The sequence below is a fragment of the Peromyscus eremicus genome, chromosome 1 (genome assembly GCF_949786415.1).
Source record: "Peromyscus eremicus chromosome 1, PerEre_H2_v1, whole genome shotgun sequence".
NCBI lineage: Eukaryota > Metazoa > Chordata > Mammalia > Rodentia > Cricetidae > Peromyscus > Peromyscus eremicus.
Genome location: NC_081416.1, coordinates 93504131 through 93524501, shown reverse-complemented (window position 1 = coordinate 93524501; position 20371 = coordinate 93504131). Strand labels below are relative to the sequence as shown.

The following is a 20371-nucleotide window of genomic DNA, read 5'->3' as shown; positions in this document are numbered from 1 at the left end:
GCAGTAATGTTAGCCATTATATGTCTTCACACAATTCTGCAGTTTCATATTTTATCCTTGTGGTATTTAAAACATCTGATATTTACAGAAGTATAACATTATAAAACTTTAGTTTAAAAACCACATAGGTATATTTTACCATATATAAATTTAGAAATAAGAGATATATTGTTTGAAAGAAGTTCAAAATATTTCTGACATTTGTGTTTAAAATCTAAGTCACATTAATTGCACATAAATGTATGTACACAGAGTCCTGAATAAAACATTGCCAGATTAAACTGATATATTCTCTTAGAATGACATACTTATTTGTGATACCCTAATGTTTGAGTTAATGAAAATGAGGGCATCTATTTATAAATTGCTTCCTGTAATGTCTCCATCACAGCCTTGCTCTAGCAGCAACTACACTGTCCCATGGCTTTCCTGGAGGATGGGAACCACACTGGAGTGACAGAGTTCATTTTATTTGGTTTAACAGACAACCCCATCCTTAGAGTCATCCTCTTCATCATTATCCTGTGCATCTACCTGGTGACTGTGTCTGGGAACCTCAGCACCATCCTTCTGATCAGTTTCTTCCCAGCTCCATCACCCCATGTACTTTTTTCTCAGCCACTTGGCTTTTGCTGACATGGGCTATTCATCTTCTGTCACACCCAATATGCTAGTAACCTTCCTGATGGAGAGAAGTACAATCTCTTACCTTGGATGTGGCATCCAGCTCGGTTCAGCTGCTTTCTTTGGGGGACTCGAATGTTTCATTCTGGCTGCCATGGCTTATGATCGTTTCATGGCAATCTGCAACCCACTGCTTTATTCAACCAAAATGTCCACAAAAGTCTGTGTCCAGTTGCTCCTAGTGGCTTATGTAGGTGGTTTTCTTGACAGTTGCTCTTTTACTGTAAGTTTTTATTCATTAGTGTTCTGTGGACCCAATGAAGTCAATCATTTTTTCTGTGATTTGGCTCCATTATTAAAATTATCATGTTCCAATGTCAGTGTCACCGCAGCGGTTCTCTCATTCACAGTTGGATTCGTCCTTGTGGAGACAGTGCTTGTCATAGCTGTCTCCTATACCTACATCCTCATCACCATCCTGAAGATGCGCTCCACTGAGGGCCGCTACAAGGCCTTCTCCACCTGCACCTCCCACCTTACTGCAGTCACTCTCTTCTATGGGACCATCACATTTATCTATGTGATGCCCAAGTCCAGCTACTCCACTGACCAGAACAAGGTGGTGTCTGTGTTCTACATGGTGGTGATCCCCATGTTGAACCCCCTCATCTACAGCCTCAGGAATAATGAGATTAAGGGTGCTCTGAAGAGACAACTTGGTAGAAAAATATTTTCTTAGAGACATTTGTTATGCTGTAGCAACTGATATAGCAGTAATGTTTCAGAGATATAGTAATAAAAGGAAGTTGAATATCTGTAATTGAAAAAGTCGGCTGATATATTACTAGCAAATGAGGAGCGTTGCAATAAATATAGGAGTTCAATTTTCAGATTACAGAAGAAAGAACAGGGTCATGGTAAGTTACCTTTAATACAATCAAATAAAGTTTTCAATTAACAGCATATTAATTAATATAAAACATAATCTGCTGAAAATAGTTTGAAATTATTTTCATATTTTTCAAATATTTCATCACTAACTTGTTAGAGATTGCATCTTAACTGTCTCCAAAGTCTCATGAGTTTGGTAAACATCTGTCCCCTGGTGTTGTTGAGAAGGGCTAGAATCAGAGAGGTTGAACCTAGTGGGCAATCTTTAGTATACTAGAGGCCTGACTTAAGGGAGAAACTGGCACTCAGCATATTCTTTGTCTCTTTTCTTTATTGACCATAAAGTGAGGGGTTTTGTTCCACCATGTGTTCTTTTGGTGATGCATAGCCACACATACCCATGAACAGAAACTTCACAATGGACAGAGCTCTAAAAAACATTGCGCTAAGAATAAACCTTTATCTTCAATGCCAGTTCATCAGCTACTTGTTCTAGCCACAGAAAGCTTACCAACACCTAACAAGGCTTCAGGGTGTGGCTGGTTTAACACCACCTTATCCTGAGTTAAGCCTGATAATTATGGTTATCTCTGTACACTGTAAGAGAAGTGATAGAGAGCAACTAGTGGGTGAAATTGGTGGAATTTTTTTTTATAGAAACATTGTCTCTGAGATATGGGTTTTGTGCACCCATAAAAATCTAATGTATGGTGTAAGCCTGCCGTACTGACATAATTGTGAGGTCCATAGAAAAGAACAGAAAATCCATCTCTCATTAATCTGAATTTCCATCAGGACCAGAAGTTGAATTCCTACTTTAGATTGAGTTGGATTCTTGAGCTTGCTAGGACCAAGGTAAACCGACAAGCAACAACAACATAAAGTTTTCCAGAAGAGAGTCAAGTTTTTAAATTCAACTATAAGGCTGTGAAGAAGTGGTTCTTAGAATGACTTCATGATCAAGAACCTCATCCTCAAGTGCTCACAGAAGTAGACCTCGTTATATCTTCTTTGAAACTCTGACTACCTTTAAAATAGATACAATCAACCTTTGCACGTGGATGATGATCACATTTACTTCCCATTCTTCTTCCACTTTATTGTTTCGAAATAAATTCCATCTTCTTGCCAATAGACTCAAAGGCATTGATGTGTTTATCTTTCATTTTCATACATTACAGAATGGTGTCCAATGATTCTCACGTTTTAGATGTTAGTCTAGTCCAGTGGATGGTGTCACAAATGAAAATTGGCATTTCATCCTCTAATATAGGATTTTGACAATAAAATTAGAGATAAGTGACTTATATTGATAACACAAAAATCAACAACAAAAACCAAAGTCATGTGTGATGTGCTACAATTGAGTTAACAACACAGGTTTCACTGAGAACCTAATACCTGACAAAGGATTGCAGGGTGTGAGGACATTCATGTTAAACAAGGCACTATCTATGTGAGTTAGTTGTGTGAGTGCAATAATACACTCATGTGCATGTTTTATACCATTGAGGCTTCTGTTGAAACAATGACAGAGCTGTTCATTTTAATTAGCACTGTGGTGCACACAACAGGAACAAATGATAAAATGTATATCTTCAACATTAAATGATAGCTGATGGAATCAGCATTCTGTAAGCATTCAAAGAAAGTGTAACAAACCAGGGAAGCAGACCTAAAATTTTACACACACACACACACACACACACACACACACACACACACACACACATCTGTGTTTGTATGGATGGATGGATGGATGGATTTAATGTCAGTAAGTTGGGTTACAGATTTACCACAAAAGCCTGATGACTTGAGTTCATTTCCTGGAACCCACACAAAAGTAGGAGAGAAACCCTCCCCTCCCCCCCCCCCCACACACAGTAAGAAATGTACCTCTTTGTTTTTCAATAAAAGAATTTGAACATTGGGAAGAAATGCTACAAATTTGAGTTAAATTTAATGAGTTGGGAGATAAAAGAGGAAAGCATCATAATCTCAGTTATGTCTTTTGGAGAGATCTGGTCAATGGACATCACAAACATTCTCAGAATAAAGAGAAGATACAGGCAAACAAGCCTTGTACAGATTGCAGCCACAGTCAGATAGAGAATGTCAGTCCCTGAACTTGGATGTAGTACAGTCAAGGACAAGTGGTATATTAAGACAAATTGAGTAAATGACTACATATTTATAAGCTGTTGTTGAGAAACAAGTCAGATATAATCAAGAAAAACGTTAATGGAATCACCTTATAATTTCATTGTCAAATTCCTGTGAATAGTTAGGCAGAGAATCCAGTTTTCAAAGCTTTCTTATTTATCCAAATACTTAGAAGACTGGAATTCCACATGGTCTCTCACAGCATGTAAGCTGAGCAAGCCACAGAGAGCTATATATTAAGCCCTACTCCTCCATGGTCTCTGCTTCAGTTCTTGCCTCGTTTCCATCTTTGAGTTCCTACCTCAATGATGGACTGTGACATCAAAGTATTAGCCAAAAAACCCTTTCCCCTCCAAGTTGGTTTTTGTTGGTGTTTTACGACAGCAAGTGTTGCTACAGGAAGAGAGAACAGTGACAGCAAGATAATGAGCCAGTGGTCAAAGAAATATTCTATGAAATATACAACATTGGGAAAATAATTAAAAACAGTGTTAAGTAGTGCAGGAATAGCACAGTTAACAACATTCCATTGAAAACTAAAAGAAAATAGAGGTCAACCCTGAGATGAACCACCAGGTCCTTGTAGTTGCAGATTCAGGAAGCTGTGTACAATCACACAAAGCAATTCATATCTGGATTAAATTTTTGAAATGAAAGACAGAAATACATTGAAAGTAGCCAAACACAAAGAACTCATCACTTAGAAAGTAAACTGGCTCCATAAGACAGTTTCTCATCTGTTAACCGTGAAGTCAAAATGAGAGGCCTAACATTTTTCCTTTCCTTTGCTCTCCTTTTGTTTTGTTCTTTGAGTGTTTGTGTGTGTGTGTGTGTGTGTGTGTGTGTGTGTGTGTGTGTGTGTGAATGTATTGCAGAGCATATGTAAATGTCATAGAACAACATTCAGAATTCCATTATCCCCTTCCAACTTGTTTTTAGGCACAGCTTCACTTTTTTTCTGTCCCACTGTATACTCCAGTTTAGCTGGCATCAAGCTTCCAGAAGATTCTCCACTCTTTGCTCTCATCTCAAAATAGAACCACTGGGAATACAGATGTAGACTAACCCAGTTAGCCTTTGATGGATATTTAGAGAAGTGAAACCAGGTCTTCAGGTTTGAGTGACAAGCACCTTCACCTACTGAGTCATCACATCAGGCTTGGTCTCCTCAGTACTAATAAAAAGTTGTGTTGTCGCACTATGGGTTTTCTCTCCAGGGTTAACATTCCTAAAGTTGTATATCATCATTTTACTATTCTTTTCTCCCCATTCTTTCTATCCCAGTGTGAGGTGCTGAGAGATGACTCAGTTAGTAGATTTTGAAAAACAAATGACTCAACTATATACTGTCTAAATGATACATCAAATATACAAGTATAATAACATAGGTTAGAAGAAAAAGAGGAAACAATGTCATTGTGAACATTAATTTAAAAAAATAGGAGTTGCTTCTTGAATATTTGAACAAAGAATATATATATATATATATATATATATATATATATATATATATATATAATCATAAAGCTTTTGAATGTAAAAACTAAGAGATGGAGAAGACATTGTATGTTCTCAGAGATGAAGAGAATTGGGAAGAGAGGGATATTCCTATGGTTATAATTGACAGCATGAGCAAACTTCGTGGTGGTCAACATGTTCTGTGTCTTGAATGAACCTCAATTCTGTGTCATTATACTGATTGTGACATTGTACTAAGGTGTGGAGAAATGCAACAAAGTACACAGAGGGTCACTATGGTATTATCTTCTACTGTTGCCTGAGAATTTGTCACTAGCTAAAATTTTAAAATTAAATTTAAAAAAAGATGGCAACATGTAGAGATGTATAAAAAGGACCTTGTTTGCAGAAAGCTTTGAAGTTTGAGGTAAAAGTATTTCCACTGCACTGCATCCTTGTTCACTCATGACATTTCCAATTCTGTTAAAAAAGCAAGTCAGCTACTCAAGTGTCATTCCCCATAAGACACATTTTTTCATAAAACATGGCCTCACTTTGTATTGGCGACACTGTTCTGTATATCTTCAAGGCACAGACACTGATAGGTAATAATTTTCCTTCTCTGTTGATTCAAGAACGTTTATTTCTTAGCCAGGCAGTGGTGGTACACACCTTTAATCCCAGCACTCGGAGGCAGAGGCAGGTGGATCTTTGTGAGTTCGAGGCTAGCCTGGTCTACAGAGTGAGATCCAGGAAAGGAACAAAGCTACACAGAGAAACCCTGTCTCGAAAAACCAAAATAAATAAATAAATAAATAAATAAATAATGTTTATTTCTCATTTTTACATTAGAAGTTAATTGGTAGGCTTTTAAAGGCATTTGTTGTGGAATTTTGTTTTAAGGTGAGTTACATTCTTTCCTACTGTTTTTGTTAACAATGCAAAGACAAGTTACATTTGTTTGATTAAATAAAATTAACCTGTGGTCAAGAGGCTCAGTCAGCAACTAGCTGACAAGAAGTGGTAGGGAGGAACCATGGGTAGTGAGGATTCTTTTTTTTTTTTTGGTATCTGTTCTTTTTTTTAAATTTATTTACTTTTATTTTATGTGCATTGGTGTTTTGCCTGCAAGTCAGATCTTTGAGTTATAGACAGTTGTTAGCTGCCATGTGGGTGCTGGGATTTGAACCCAGATCCTTTGGGAGAACAGTCAGTGCCCTTAACCACTGAGCAATCTTTCCAGCCCTGAGGATTCTTAAGTGAGGGTGGAGCAGAAGGACAGGCTGCTTTTTGGGAGCCATGAGCAAGAAGAGGTTAGCTATTTGTTATTCATCCTCCCTCAGTGAGCAGAATTTCACCTCAACCTTTGAATCCTGTGTTCTGTAGAAGGGTGGAGATCTAGATAAAGCTTTCCTTAGTTGCCCAGAAAGAGCTGATGCCTGAGGGAACAGAATTCCTGCTGGTTGTGGCCCTTGTGGCCAAACCGCTGCTGATAGCTTCAGAGTTGCAATTGCTAATTAGGAGAAACACTGTAATAAATAAAACAACGTTTTGGCTTACCAATGTGGGGTATATTTCCATAGGGCCTGAGAAGGGTTTTTAAAAAATGAGAGAAAGAGAAAAGAAAAAAGAAAAGAAAAGGAACATGGATCCTTTAAGAGGCATTGCTGTTCAGCCAGCAGCTCTAAATAAAAACGTCAAGCTGAATAAAAACCACTGTGGCAATGCAGATACCAGCTTCCTACAGCTAGGAAAGTTGAATGCACTTCTGAGTCATGAACCTCCGAACCTCTGACTGGGCCATGAGTTTTTTGGCTTGGCTTTCCAAAACAGAGGCGGGCAGAGCCAGCCAAAAGAGCTGCTTGGAGGATCCAGGTCTAGCTTAGCAGTCTAAGTTTGCTGGTGCAGTAAACAAACACGAAAGAAGAAAGAAAGAAAGAAAGAAAGAAAGAAAGAAAGAAAGAAAGGAAGAAAGAAAGAAAGGAAGAAAGAAAGAAAAAAAGAAAGAAAGAAAGAAAGAAAGAAAGAAAGAAAGAAAGAAAAAGAAAGAAAGAAAGAAAGAGAAAGAAAGAAAGAAAGAAAGAAAGGAAGAAAGAAAGGAAGGAAGAAATAAAGGCTAAAAGATATGCAGTAAAAGAGGTTCAGACAGAAAATCATCTAAACATGTTCCAGTATGTTTTAAACTGTGTATAGGCTTAAGAAATAAAAAGGGTATGGACAGTTATAGAAAGAAACAGCTAAAAAAAGTCTTTTAAAAAAGAGTAAAAGTAACATAAAAGAAAAAAAGCCATGTAAGATGGGAAATACACTGGGAGTCTGGATCATGTGTGTTATTGTGTTGATTTTGAATTTTTTGATTGTTGAGATGCAAACAACAGCTGCTAAGAGACATGGGATTGAAGGACTGCTGAAATAAACCAGCCTAGATAATTTAGCAACAGCTGCTAAGAGACATGGGATTGAAGGACTGCTGAAATAAACCAGCCTAGATACTTTAGGGATGCCTTAACTTTAAAAAAGAAATTTTTAAAAAAATGTGTTACTTTGGGAAAGAGGTTTTGCTTTTGTTTCCACAGGAAACAAGAGGCTAAGGATTCATTCCAGGTTAATATGGATCAGGTTTGATCAAAGGAGACCTCTTAAAACTTGACAGGTGATATCTATCAACAAAGGTTATAGCTGGTCTTCCTAGGACATGGCCATTATCTCAAATCTTCTCAGGGACCCTAAAGATACTTCATTCAAAGATAGCAGGAAGCAGTTTGAAGAACACAATGCCCACATTCTCAAGAGGACAATAGATACATCTGCTTCTGGCAGCACCAATTTATTTCAGAGGTTATGGGTATTGAAGAAACTCCTATGGAGTTTGCTTTCACTGTGGCAAGGTTAGCCACTGGGCAAAGAAACTGCTCTTGCCTTTGACTGCTGACAATGCGCACTACAGATTGGACATTCAGGACACACAGGAAAAAGAGTGTTGAACTTTGCCAAACCAAGGCAGGACAGTCCTTCAAAATTCCTGCTTCACAGAAGAGTTTGTTAGATATTCTGCAGGACACAGGGGAAAGTGACTAGTGAATTTTGCCAATACAAGACAGGAGAGTCCATCAGATTTCCTGTTTCACTGAAAAGTTTACCTGATACTCTAGGCCTGTAGGCTGAAGATGGATGTCCCAACATTGCAAAGGAACTTTGGGTGACTGTCCAGGAAGTCAGATGTCTCTATCATTTCTAGAGTTTTGGAAGTTGCTTGCAATGCACTTTCTGTTTACTCAATTAATAAATATTATATTCTCTGGGGCCTTTTATGGAGTTGAAAACTAGATATTTATAGTTGCAGTTTTCCTTAGTTATGATAGAAAGTAAATTAGGTATAAACTTTGGGTTCATTAAGATAGGATAGATTATGGAGTATTTTCTTTAAATTTGCCAGACACAAATGAACTGAAATTAATTACATTGTGAATGTAATCCATCTGATAATTGTTCTTATTATATATTATCTATTATGTTAAAGTTGAAACCTTTCATTTTTGTTCAGACAAAAAGGGGAAATGTAGTAGATATTATTTTAAGGTGTGTTAACAATGTAAAGACATGTTACATTTGTTTGATTAAATAAAATTAACCTGTGGTCAAGAGGTTGAGTCAGCAACTAGCTCACAGGAAGTGGCAGGGAGGAACCACGTGTAGTGAGGATTCTTAAGTGGGGGCAGAGCAGGATTGGCTGCTTTTTGGAAGCTATGATGAAGGAGAGGTCAGCTATTTGTCACTTAGCCTCTCTAAGTGAGCAGAATTTCAACTCAACCTTTGAATCTTGTGTTCTATAGAAAGGTAGAGATCTAGATAAAGCTTTCCTTAGTTGCCCAGAGAGAACTGATGCCTGAGGGAACAGAATTCCTGCTAGTTGTGGCCCTTGTGGCCAAACTGCTACTGGTAGCTGTGGAGTTGCAGTTGCTAATTGGGACAGCAGTTGCTTAAGGGCAACCACTGTAATAAAGAAAAACAACAGACATTAATAATTAGTTCCATATTCCTTATTTCTATGACAAACACATGGCATAATGTATACCATCTTATTCAAATTAAGTGTATCAGGAGGTGGCATGTTTTAAAATAAAGCAATGATGAGTATCACATAGTGCATGTCCCTTATCTAAGGTTCCATAAATTGACAGTGACAAAGCCATATCTTGATCCCATATAATACTTATCTCAACTTTGATAATGTTTTATACATATATTTTCTTTAGAAGATTAAGTTTTGCTACTAAACTTTAGAGCTTTTCCATGTATAAGAAAAGGAATACATTGGTTTCAGACATGAATGCAATGGTTTACAACGTGACTTGCTATTGTTCAATGAATTAACATACTATTTTTTTAAATTTTATAATTAATTTAAATTTACATATCAGCCACCAATTCCCCTGTCCTCCCTCCCCCACACCTTGCCCTCCCCCCAATCCACTCCCCATTCCCACCTCCTCCAAGGCAAGGACTCCCATGGGGATTCAGCTCAGCTTGGTAGATTCAGTTGAGGCAGGTCCAGTCCCCTCCTCCCTTCACCTAGGCTGAGCAAAGTGTCCCAGCATAGGCCCTAGGTTCCAAAAAGCCAGCTCATGCACTAAGGACAGGTCCCGATCCTACTGCCTTGGAGCCTCTTAAATAGTTCAAGCTAATCGACTCACTGTCTCATTTATCCAGAGGGCCCGATCTTATCTTATCTTATCTTATCTTAGAAGTGGCATGGAGGAACCATGTGTAGTGAGGATTCTTAAGTGGGGACAGAGCAGGATGGGCTGCTTTTTGGAAGCTATGATGAAGGAGAGGTCAGCTATTTGTCATTCAGCCTCTCTAAGTGAGCAGAATTTCACCTCAACCTTTGAATCTGGTGTTCTTATCTTATCACAGACTAAGCTGTCTCACTTATCCAGAGGGCCCGATCCAGTTGGGGCTCCTCAGCTATTGGTTCATAGTCCATGTGTTTCCACTAGTTTGGCTATTTGTCCCTGTGCTTTTTCCAATCATGGTCTCAATCCCTCTACTCTCTCACTGATTGGACTCCTGGAGCTCCACCTGGGGCTTGGCCATGGATCTCTGCATCTGCATCCATCAGTCACTGGATGAGAGTTCTATCATGACAGTTAGGATGTTCAGCCATCCAATCACCAGAGTAGGTCAGTTCGGGCTTTCTCTTGACCATTGCCAGTAGTCTATTGTGGAGGTATCTTTGTGGATTTCTGGAGACCTCTCTAGCACTTTGCTTGTTCCTATACCCATAGTGTCTTCATTTATCATGGTATCTCTTGTTCTCCCTCTCTGTTCTTGATCCAGCTGGGATCTCCCACTCCTCTAAGCTCTCTTTCCCCCAACCCTTGCCCTTCATTACCCACCCCCCTCACATCCAGTTTGCTCATGTAGATCTCATCCATTTCTTTGTCATTGGGCCATCCCTATGTCTTTCTTAGGGTCTTCTTTACTAGGTAGCCTCCCTGGAGTAGAAGTCTAGTCATCCTTTGCTTTACATCTAGTATCCACCTATGAGTGAGTACATACCATGTTTGTCTTTCTGAGACTGGGTTACCTCACTCAGGATGATTTTTTTCTAGATCCATCCATTTGCCTGTAAACCTCATGATGTCATTGATTTTCTCTGCTGAGTAGTATTCCATTGTGTATATGTACCATATTTTATTTATCCATTCTTCAGTTGAAGGGCATCTAGGTTGTTTCCAGGTTCTGGCTATTACAAACAATCTGCTATGAACATAGCTGAGCATGTGTCCTTGTGGCATGAATGAGCATTCCTTGGGTATATACCCAAGAGTGATATAGCTGGGTCTTGGGGGAGATTGATTTCTAAATTTTCTAAGAAAGTGCCATATTGATTTCCAAAGTGACTGTACAAGTTTGCATTCCCATCAACAGTGTAGGAGTGTTCCCTTTGCTCCATATCCTCTCCAGCATAAGGTGTCTTCAGTGTTTTTGAACTTAGCCGTTCTGACAGGTGTAAGGTGGTATCTCAGAGTTGTTTTGATTTGCATTTCCCTGATGATTAGGGGTGTTGAGCAATTCCTTAAATGTCTTTCAGCCATTTGAGCTTCCTCTGTGGAGAATTCCCTGTTTAGCTCTACAGCCCATTTCTTAATTGGACAGTTGGGCATTTTGATGTTTAATTTCTTGAGTTCTTTATATATTCTGGATATCAGCCCTCAGCCAAATGTGGGGTTGGTGAAGACCTTTTCCCATTCTGTAGGCTGTCGCTTTGTCTTGTTGACCGTGTCCTTTGCTCTACAAAAGCTTCTCAGTTTCAAGAGGTCCCATTTATTAATTGTTTCTCTCAGTGTCTGTGCTACTGGTGTTATATTTAGAAAGTGATCTCCGGTGCCAATGCATTCAAGACTACTTCCTGCTTTCTCTTCTATCAGGTTCAGAGTAACAGGATTTATGTTGAGTTCTATTATCCACTTGGACTTGTTTTGTGCACGGTGACAGATATGGATCTATTTACAGCCTTCTACATGTTGACATCCAGTTATGCCAGCACCATTTGTTGAAGATGCTTTCTTTTCTCCGTTGTACAGCTTTGGCTTCTTTGTCAAAAATTATATGTTCATAGGTATGCGGATTAATGTCAGGGTCTTTGATACAATTCCATTGGTCCACATGTCGGTTTTTATGCCAGCACCAAGCTGTTTTTATTACTGTAGCTCTATAGTAGAGCTTGAGGTCAGGGATCATGATGCCTCCAGAGGTTGTTTTATTGTACATGATTCTTTTGGCTATCCTGGGTTTTTTGTTTTTCCATATGAAGTTGAGTATTATTCTTTCCAGGTCTGTGAAGAATTGTGTTGGTATTTTGATGGGGATTGCATTGAATCTGTAGATTGCTTTTTAAGATTGTCATTTTTACTATGTTAATCTTGCCTATCCATGAGTATGGGAGATCTTCCCATTTTCTGACATCTTCTTCAATTTCTTTTTTCAGGGTCTTAAAGTTCTTGTCATACAGGTCCTTCACTTGCTTAGTTACTGTTACCCCAAGGTATTTTATATTATTTGTGGCTATTGTAAAGGGTGATATATCTCTGATTTCCTTCTCAGCCTGTTTGTCAATTGTATATAGGAGGGCTACTGATTTTTTTTTTTTTAGTTAATCTTGTATCCTGCTACATAAGCTGTATGAGTTCCTTGGTCGAATTTTTGGGGTCACTTATGTATACTATCATGTCATCTGCAAATAGGGAAAGCTTGATTTCTTCCTTTCCAATTTGTATCCCCTTAATCTCCTTATGTTGTCTTATTGCTCTGGCTAGAACTTCAAGTACTATATTGAATAAGTATGGGGAAAGCGGACAGCCTTGTCTTGTTCCTGATTTTAGTGGGATCAATTTGAGTTTCTCTCCATTTAATTTGATGTTGGCTGTTGGTTTACTGTAAATTGCCTTTATTATATTTATGTATGTCCCTTGTATTCCTGATTTCTCCAAGACCTTTACCATGAAGGGGTGTTGGATTTTGTCAAATGAGTTTTCAGCATCTAGTGAGATGGTCATGTGGTTTTTTTCTTTCAGTTTGTTTATCTGGTGTATTACATTGACAGACTTTCTTATGTGGAACCACCCTTGCATCCCTGGGATAAAGCCTACTTGATCATGGTGGATAATTGTTTTGATGTGTTCTTAGAGTCTGTTTGCCAGTATTTTATTGAGTATTTTTTGCATCAATGTTCATGAGGGAGATTGGTCTGTAGTTCTCTTTCTTTGTTGCATCTTTATTTGGCTTGGGAATCAGGGTAATTGTAGCCTCAGAGAAGGAGTTTGGTAATATTCCTTCTGTTTCTATTGTGTGAAACAATTTAAAAAGTATTGGTATTAACTCTTCTTTGAAGATCTGGTAGAATTCTGTGCTGAAACCATCTGGTCCTGGGCTTTTTTTGGTTGGGAGACTTTTAATGACTGATTTTATTTCCTTAGGGGTTATTGGATTATTTATTTTATCTGGTCTTGATTTAACTTAGGTATGTGGTACCTATCCAGAAAAGTATCCATTTCATTTAGGTTTTCCAGTTTTGTGGAGTAGAGGTTTTTGAAGTATGACCTGATGATTCTCTGGATTTCCTCAGTGTTAGTTGTTATGTCTCCCTTTTCATTTCTGACTTTGCTAATTTGGATACTCTCTCTCTCTCTCTGCCTTTTGGTTAGTCTTGATAAGGGCTTGTCTATCTTGTTGATTTTCTCAAAGAACCAAGTCTTTGTTTCATTGATTCTTTGTATTGTTTTCTTTGTTTCTATTTTATTGATTTTAGCTCTCAATTTGATTATTTCCTGATGTCTATTCCTCCTGGGTGACTTTGCTTCTTTTTGTTCTAGAGCTTTCAGTTGTCCTGTTAAGTCACCAGTGTGAGACTTCCTCAACTTTTTTTATGTGGGCATTTAGTGGTATGAATTTTCCTCTTAGCACTGCTTTCATAGTGTCCCATAAGTTTGGGTATGTGTTATATTCATTTTCATTGATCTCTAGGAAGTCTTTAATTTCTTTCTTTATTTCTTCCTTGACCCATTTCTGATTCAGTTGAGCATTATTCAGTTTCCATGAGATTGTAGGCTTTCTGTAGTTTTTGTTGTTGAAATCCAACTTTAAACTATGGTGGTCTGATAGAACACAGGAGGTTATTCCAATTGTTTTCTATCTGTTGAAATTTGCTTTGTGGCCAAGTATGTGGTCAATTTTAGAGAAGGTTCCATGGAATGCTGAGAATAAGGTATATTCTTTTTTGTTAGGATGGAATGTTCTGTAGCTATTGATTAAGTCCATTTGAGTCATAACATCAGTTAAGTCCTTTATTTCTCTGTTAAGTTTTGATTAACATACTGTTATTAAGAGTTAGTAAAGTTAATACATGCATATATTACATGGATATAAGTGGTGGAGTATTTAGAAAGGGGAATGGAACTGATGTGAATAAGAATGAACACACAGGAGAGAGTAATAGAAGTGAGTATGATCAAAGTAGATGAGATACTTGAATAAAACTGCCATGAAATCTATGGTTTCATACAATGAATATAAACTGATATTTTGAAAACAAGTCGAAATGAATGCTGTAGATGGCTGAGCACATGGTTTTCAAGGCTGGTGTGAGTGTGTGTGTGTGTGTGTGTGTGTGTGTGTGTATGTGTGTGTGTATGTGTGTGTGTGTGTGTGTGACTGCGTGTCTGTGTTTGCATGTGCATGTGCACTCACACAGTCTTCTGGACACTGAATTCTTGAAAAAACTGTTGTATTTCAGTTGTTATTTATTCCTTACTGGAATGTAAACTAATAATATGAGGAACAAATTAAATGTGTTAAAGTAAAAAAGGAGCAATAATTTTTACTGGTCATTCCTCAACTGATATTCATTATTTTAGTGTTTGTGTGAGGTAGTACATGAAATATTTATCCTGAAATTTTTACATTGTATCTGTATTTATGTCATTTATATAATATAGCTGCTGTGAAAGCAACAGGTTGCAATACTGTATTCTATTCTAACAGCTGTCAAGTTTTCTTTCAAGGCAGTGTTCTTGACATATATGGGACCTGGTGAATATATAACAGAGTTCATTCTTTTGGCGTAACAGAGGGTGCTACAGTCTGTACCACTTTATTTGTTCTGTTTCTAATAATCTGCTCTGTCACCATAATGGTCAATGCGAGCATAATTATGCTGAGCAGAAGCAACCCTCAGCTTCACACTCCTATGTACCTCTTCCTTAGCCATTTGGCTTTTGTAGAATTGGGTGCTCCTCTGCAGTCAAACACATGTTCTTTGGTTTTCTATGGATGGGAACATATATCTCTGTGGCTGGTTTTGTGGCTCAATTCTGGTCTGTAGTAACATTTGAATGAGCTGAGTTCTTCCTGCTGGCTGCCATGTCCTATGACTGCTATGTGATCACCTGCTCACCTCTGCTCTACACCACACAGATGTCCTCCACAGTCTGCATCCTCCTAGTGGGAGCTTCCTACCTAGGTAGATGTGTAATAGCTTAGACATTTACTGGTTTTTTATTAAATCTATCCTGTGAAACATTTAAAATTAATCACCTTTTCTGTGACTATTCACCATTTTTGAAGCTTTTTTGCTCTCATGAGTTTTCTTCAGAAATTACCCCAGAAATCTCTTAGGGTTCCATCATTGTGGTCACTGTGTTTATTATTGCCCTGTCATATGTCTGCATCATTATCTCAATCCTGATGTATTCTACCAAAGGCCATAAGCAGGCCTTTTCAACCTGTACCTCCCACCTTACTACAGTCACTCTGTTCTATTGGACCATTGCATTCATTTATGTGATACCCAAATCTAGATACTCCACAGAACAGAACAATGTGGTGTCTATGTTCTACGCAGTGGTGATACCCATGTTTAAGTCCCCTAGCTACATTCTCAGAAACAAAGATGTTAAAGAAGCCATGAGAATATTAATGATGAATGCTCACTGGCATTCATAAATATCTGGAATTTTAAGCAGTGTGATGAACTTTGATCTTCCAGATGGAATGGTCAGTCTGCTATGGAAATTTATAATTACATTGATTATATTTTGACATAAATTTTATCATCTTACTATCAAGAACATCATCATAAAAACAATTGATTCACTAAGATAGTAATATTTAGTAATTTTCTCTTTGTTTTATCCCTTCATTAGCCATGATTTTCTGTAGACAAATTTCTAAATGGTCTTAATAAATAAAAATCATGGAGCCAGAAATTTGAGTTAAAGCCTTAGAGAAAGATCAGAGGAAGAGGACGAACCATGAGCTAACCTCACCTTACCAACTCCACAGCTTCCAAAGAGAGCTTCTTCTTGTATGCTCATGTTTGTATGCCTTTCCTGTTCTGTTCTCTCATTGGCTCTCTTAGCCCAGCTACATCACTTCCTCTTCCTACACAGCTCTGTCACTTTCTGTCTGTCTGTACAGACCTCCAGACTTCTATGGTTGGTACTAGGTTTAAAAGTGTGTGTAACCACGCTTGGCTCTGTTTCCTAGTGTGGCCTTGAACACACGGAGATCCTGCCTGCTAAGTGATAAGATTAAGGGTGTATGATACCACTGCCTGACTTCTTTGTTCACTTATAATTGCTGGCCTTTTTCCTTTGATCTCCAGGAAAGCTTTATTTATTAAAGCACAAATAAAATATTACCACATTTCAGCACAAATAAAGTATCACCGCAATTTTCTGCATGTATGAACACAAGTCTCTCACATAAGTTCTGTGTTCTTTGCATATAGCCTTTAGAATGGAAACTGTAGAATCATCTGGAATCCTCTGAATGAAAATAATATTGCCACTCATGATCTTAACCTGAAAGAAATGACTTCCTGCTCCATAGAAATCTAAGTCTTAAAGGCAGAAATGTGGGTGGTTGGGAAGCTATGTTATCAACAGGATTTTTTTTTTTTTTTGGTATCTTATGCAGTCAACTCAAGAGATTACTCAAATACTCTTTTCTACTAATCCTTTCTTTTTAGCAATCTATTGAGCTCTATGCCTTAAGGAGCCCCTTAAGAACATCCTACTGGGTATAATTGGGGGTGATTTCACTCCTGTGAAGATGAAGATATAGGGGTTTAGTTTTCTTGGGTTGTTTCAGTAATGAGATTTAGTGTGTACTTCTGCTGTATCTTTTGAAAACCTTATTTCTTTGGTGCCTTTGTCACGCCTGTAGCATGAATCTTTTTTTTTTTTATTTTGCAATACAATTCAGTTCTACATATCAGCCACGGATTCCCTTGTTCTCCCCACTCCCGCCCCCCTCACTTTCCCCCCAGCCCACCCCCCATTCCCACCTCCTCCAGGGCAAAGCCTTCCCCGAGGACTGAGATCAACCTGGTAGACTCAGTCCAGGTAGGTCCAGACCCCTCCTCCCAGGCCGAGCCAAGCAATCCTGCATAGGCCCCACGTTTCAAACAGCCAACTCATGCAATGAGCACAGGACCCGGTCCCACTGCCTGGATCCCAAACAGATCAAGCCAATCAACTGTCTCACCCATTCAGAGGGCCTGATCCAGTTGGTGACCCCTCAGCCATTGGTTCATAGTTCGTGTGTTTCCATCCATTTGGCTATTTGTCCCTGTGCTTTATCCAACCTTGGTCTCAACAATTCTCGCTCACATAAACCCTCCTCATTCTCGCTAATTGGACTCCCAGAGATCCACCTGGGGCCTATCCATGGCTGTTCTTATTAATAAAATCAAACCTGAAGCCAGTTATTGGGGTGAACACTGGATGATCAGAGAGACAGAACAAGCCACAGCTATCTCACCTTGCCAATTCCTCAGTTGGTCCTGTTTCCTCAGACTGGAGGCCTCTGAGTCCTCATCCAGAATGGGTCTCAGCTGAACTGTGCTGCTAGAAGCCTGAAAGCTTAACCAGCCAAATGCTTAACCAACCAAATGCTTCTAGTTTCTGGTCCTGACGCCTTATAAAACTTTCTGCTTGCCGGGCGGTGGTGGTGCACGCCTTTAATCCCAGCACTCGGGAGGCAGAGGCAGGCGGATCTCTGTGAGTTCGAGGCCAGCCTGGGCTACCAAGTGAGTCCCAGGAAAGGTGCAAAGCTACACAGAGAAACCCTGTCTCGAAAAAAAAACAAAACAAAAAAACCATATTTTAACACACTCAGAAGTTCCATAGAAATACTAACCTGAATGCAATAATATATACGCAGAGAACCTGTTTCATACCCATGCAGGTCCTGTGCTTACTGCTACAGTCTCTGTGAGTTCATATGAGCTTTTTTTCAGTTGGTTTAGAGGGCCTTGATCTCCTTGTGTCCTCCCTCCCCCTCTGGCTCCCACACTCCTACACTCCTTCTGCCTCCTCTTCTGTGGGGTTCTCTGAGCTTTGTGAGTGGACTAGATGGAGACTAATTAGAGATTAGATGGGATCATTTAGAGCTATGTAACATCTGGCTGTGGCTGTTGGTATGTTGTAGGTCACTCTATCTGGAAACCCCTTGAGGGAAGAGGTGAGAAGATGCATCATCAACAACACAGACACCAGGAGTCAGGTGAGAAGCAAGCAGCATACTCCTTTATTGAGGATATGAGGTGAACCTATATAGCCCCTTCTGATTCCCCATTGGCAGCTGGAGACTCTCTTAGCTGTGTTGTCTCTTTCTCATTGGCCCCCAGCATTCTGATGCTCATGTGTCACCAATCACCAGGTGCAGTGGCAGACTCCAAGTTGGCTCAGTGGGAAGTAGCTAGCAGGCATGCCTATGAGCACTACCCAGAACAGGGCATCTGTGGTTTTATCAGGCTAGCTGGCTGTGCTCCACCTATACTGATATTTATTCCCATCTGTTGCAGGAGGAAAATGGATTTGTTGGTCAAAGAAAACATTAAAGTCAACAAAGTCATAACACAAAGTGTCCAGGAATTATGGGATACCATGAAAAGACCAAACCTAAGAATAATAGGGATAGAAGAAGGAGAAGAATACCAGCTCAAGGCACAGAAAATATATTCAACAAAATCATAGAAGAAAACTTTACTAACCTAAAGAAGGACATGCCTATGAAGATACAAGAAGCTTACAGAATATCAAATAGACTGGACCCAAAAAAAAGTTCCCTTTTCACATAGTAATCAAACCACTAAACATACAGAATAAAGAAAGAATATTAAGAGCTGCAAAGGAAAAAGGCCAAGTAACTTGTAAAGGCAGATGCATCAGAATAACACTCAAACACTCAATGGGGACTCTGAAAACCAGAAGGTCCTGGACAGACATTATGCAGATACTAAGAGACCATGAATGCCAGCCCAGACTACTATGCCCAGCAAAACTTTCAATCACTATAGAGAGTAAACAAGATACTCCATGACAAAACCAAATTTAAACAATACCTATCCACAAATCCAGCCCTACAGAAAGCACTAAAAAGAAAAAATCAACCTAAGGAAGTTAGATGTACCCACAAAAATACATGCAATAGATAATCCCACAGCACCAAATACCAAAGAAGGAAAACATACACAAACTACAACTAAAAAAATAACAGGAATTAGCTAACAACCACTGGTCATTAATATACCTTAATATCAGTGGATTCAATTTGCCTATAAAAAGACATAGGCTAACAGAATGGATATGAAAACAGGTTCCATTCTTCTGACAAATACAAGAAACACATTTTAACTTTAAAGATAGATACTACCTCAGAGTAAAGGGTTGAGAAAAGACCTTCCAATCAAATGAACTTAAGAAGTAAGCTGGTGTAGCTATCCTAATATATAACTATATAGACTTCAAACTAAAACTAATCAAACAGATTAAGTACATTACATATTCATCACAGGAAAAATCCATCAAGAAGAAGTCTCAATTCTGAACATTTATGCCCTAAATATAAGGACATCCACATATGTAAAAGAAAAATTACTAAAGCTTAAATCACACATCAAACCCCACAAACTAATTAGTGAGAGACTTCATCCCACACCCACCACTGGACAGGTTTGCTAGACAGAAACTTAACACAGAAATAAGGGAACTAACACATGTTACGACTTAATAGACATCTACAGAACATTCCACATAAACACAAAAGAATATATCTTCTCAGCACCCCATGGAACCATCTCTAAAATTGACCACATACTCAGTCACAAAGCAAATCTTAACAAATACAAAAAAAATGGAATAGCCCCCTGTGCTTGATCAGACAGCTATGGCTTAAAGTTAGAATTCAACAACAACACAAATCACAGAAAGCTTACAATCTCATGGAAACTGAATAATGCTCAACTGAATCACCAGTGAGTCAAGGAAGAAAGAAAGAAAGTAAAGACTTCGTAGAATTCAATGAAAATGAATCCACAACATAACCAAACTTATGAGACACTATGAAAGCAGTACTAAGAGGAAAGTTCATAGCACTAAATGCCTATATAAAAAAGTTGGAGAAATCTCATACTAGTGAATTAACAGCACACCTGAAATCTCTAGAATAAGCAAAGTCACCCAGGAGGAATAGATGTCAGGAAATAATCAAATTGAGGGCTGAATTCAATAAAATTGAAACAAAGAGAACAATACAAAGAATCAATGCAACAAAGAGTTGGTTCTTTGAGAAAATCAAGACAGACAAGCCCTTATCAAGACTAACCAAAATGCGGAGAGAGAGAATATCCAAATTAACTAATTTAGAAATGAAAAGGGAGTCATAA

The 20371-nt window shown here is 38.5% G+C and overlaps 1 protein-coding gene and 1 pseudogene across 1 annotated transcript; both read left to right on the top strand.

Annotated features, from left to right (window-relative positions):
* The first annotated feature begins 420 nt into the window (after window positions 1-420).
* On the top strand, window positions 421-1363 carry LOC131900452 (olfactory receptor 5P6-like). Its single transcript, XM_059251664.1, is given in 2 exon segments — window positions 421-575; window positions 577-1363. Coding segments are annotated over 2 exon segments (942 nt in total).
* A 13351-nt stretch (window positions 1364-14714) lies between these two features.
* On the top strand, window positions 14715-15642 carry LOC131909184 (olfactory receptor 5P80-like; annotated as a pseudogene).
* Window positions 15643-20371: the final 4729 nt, after the last annotated feature.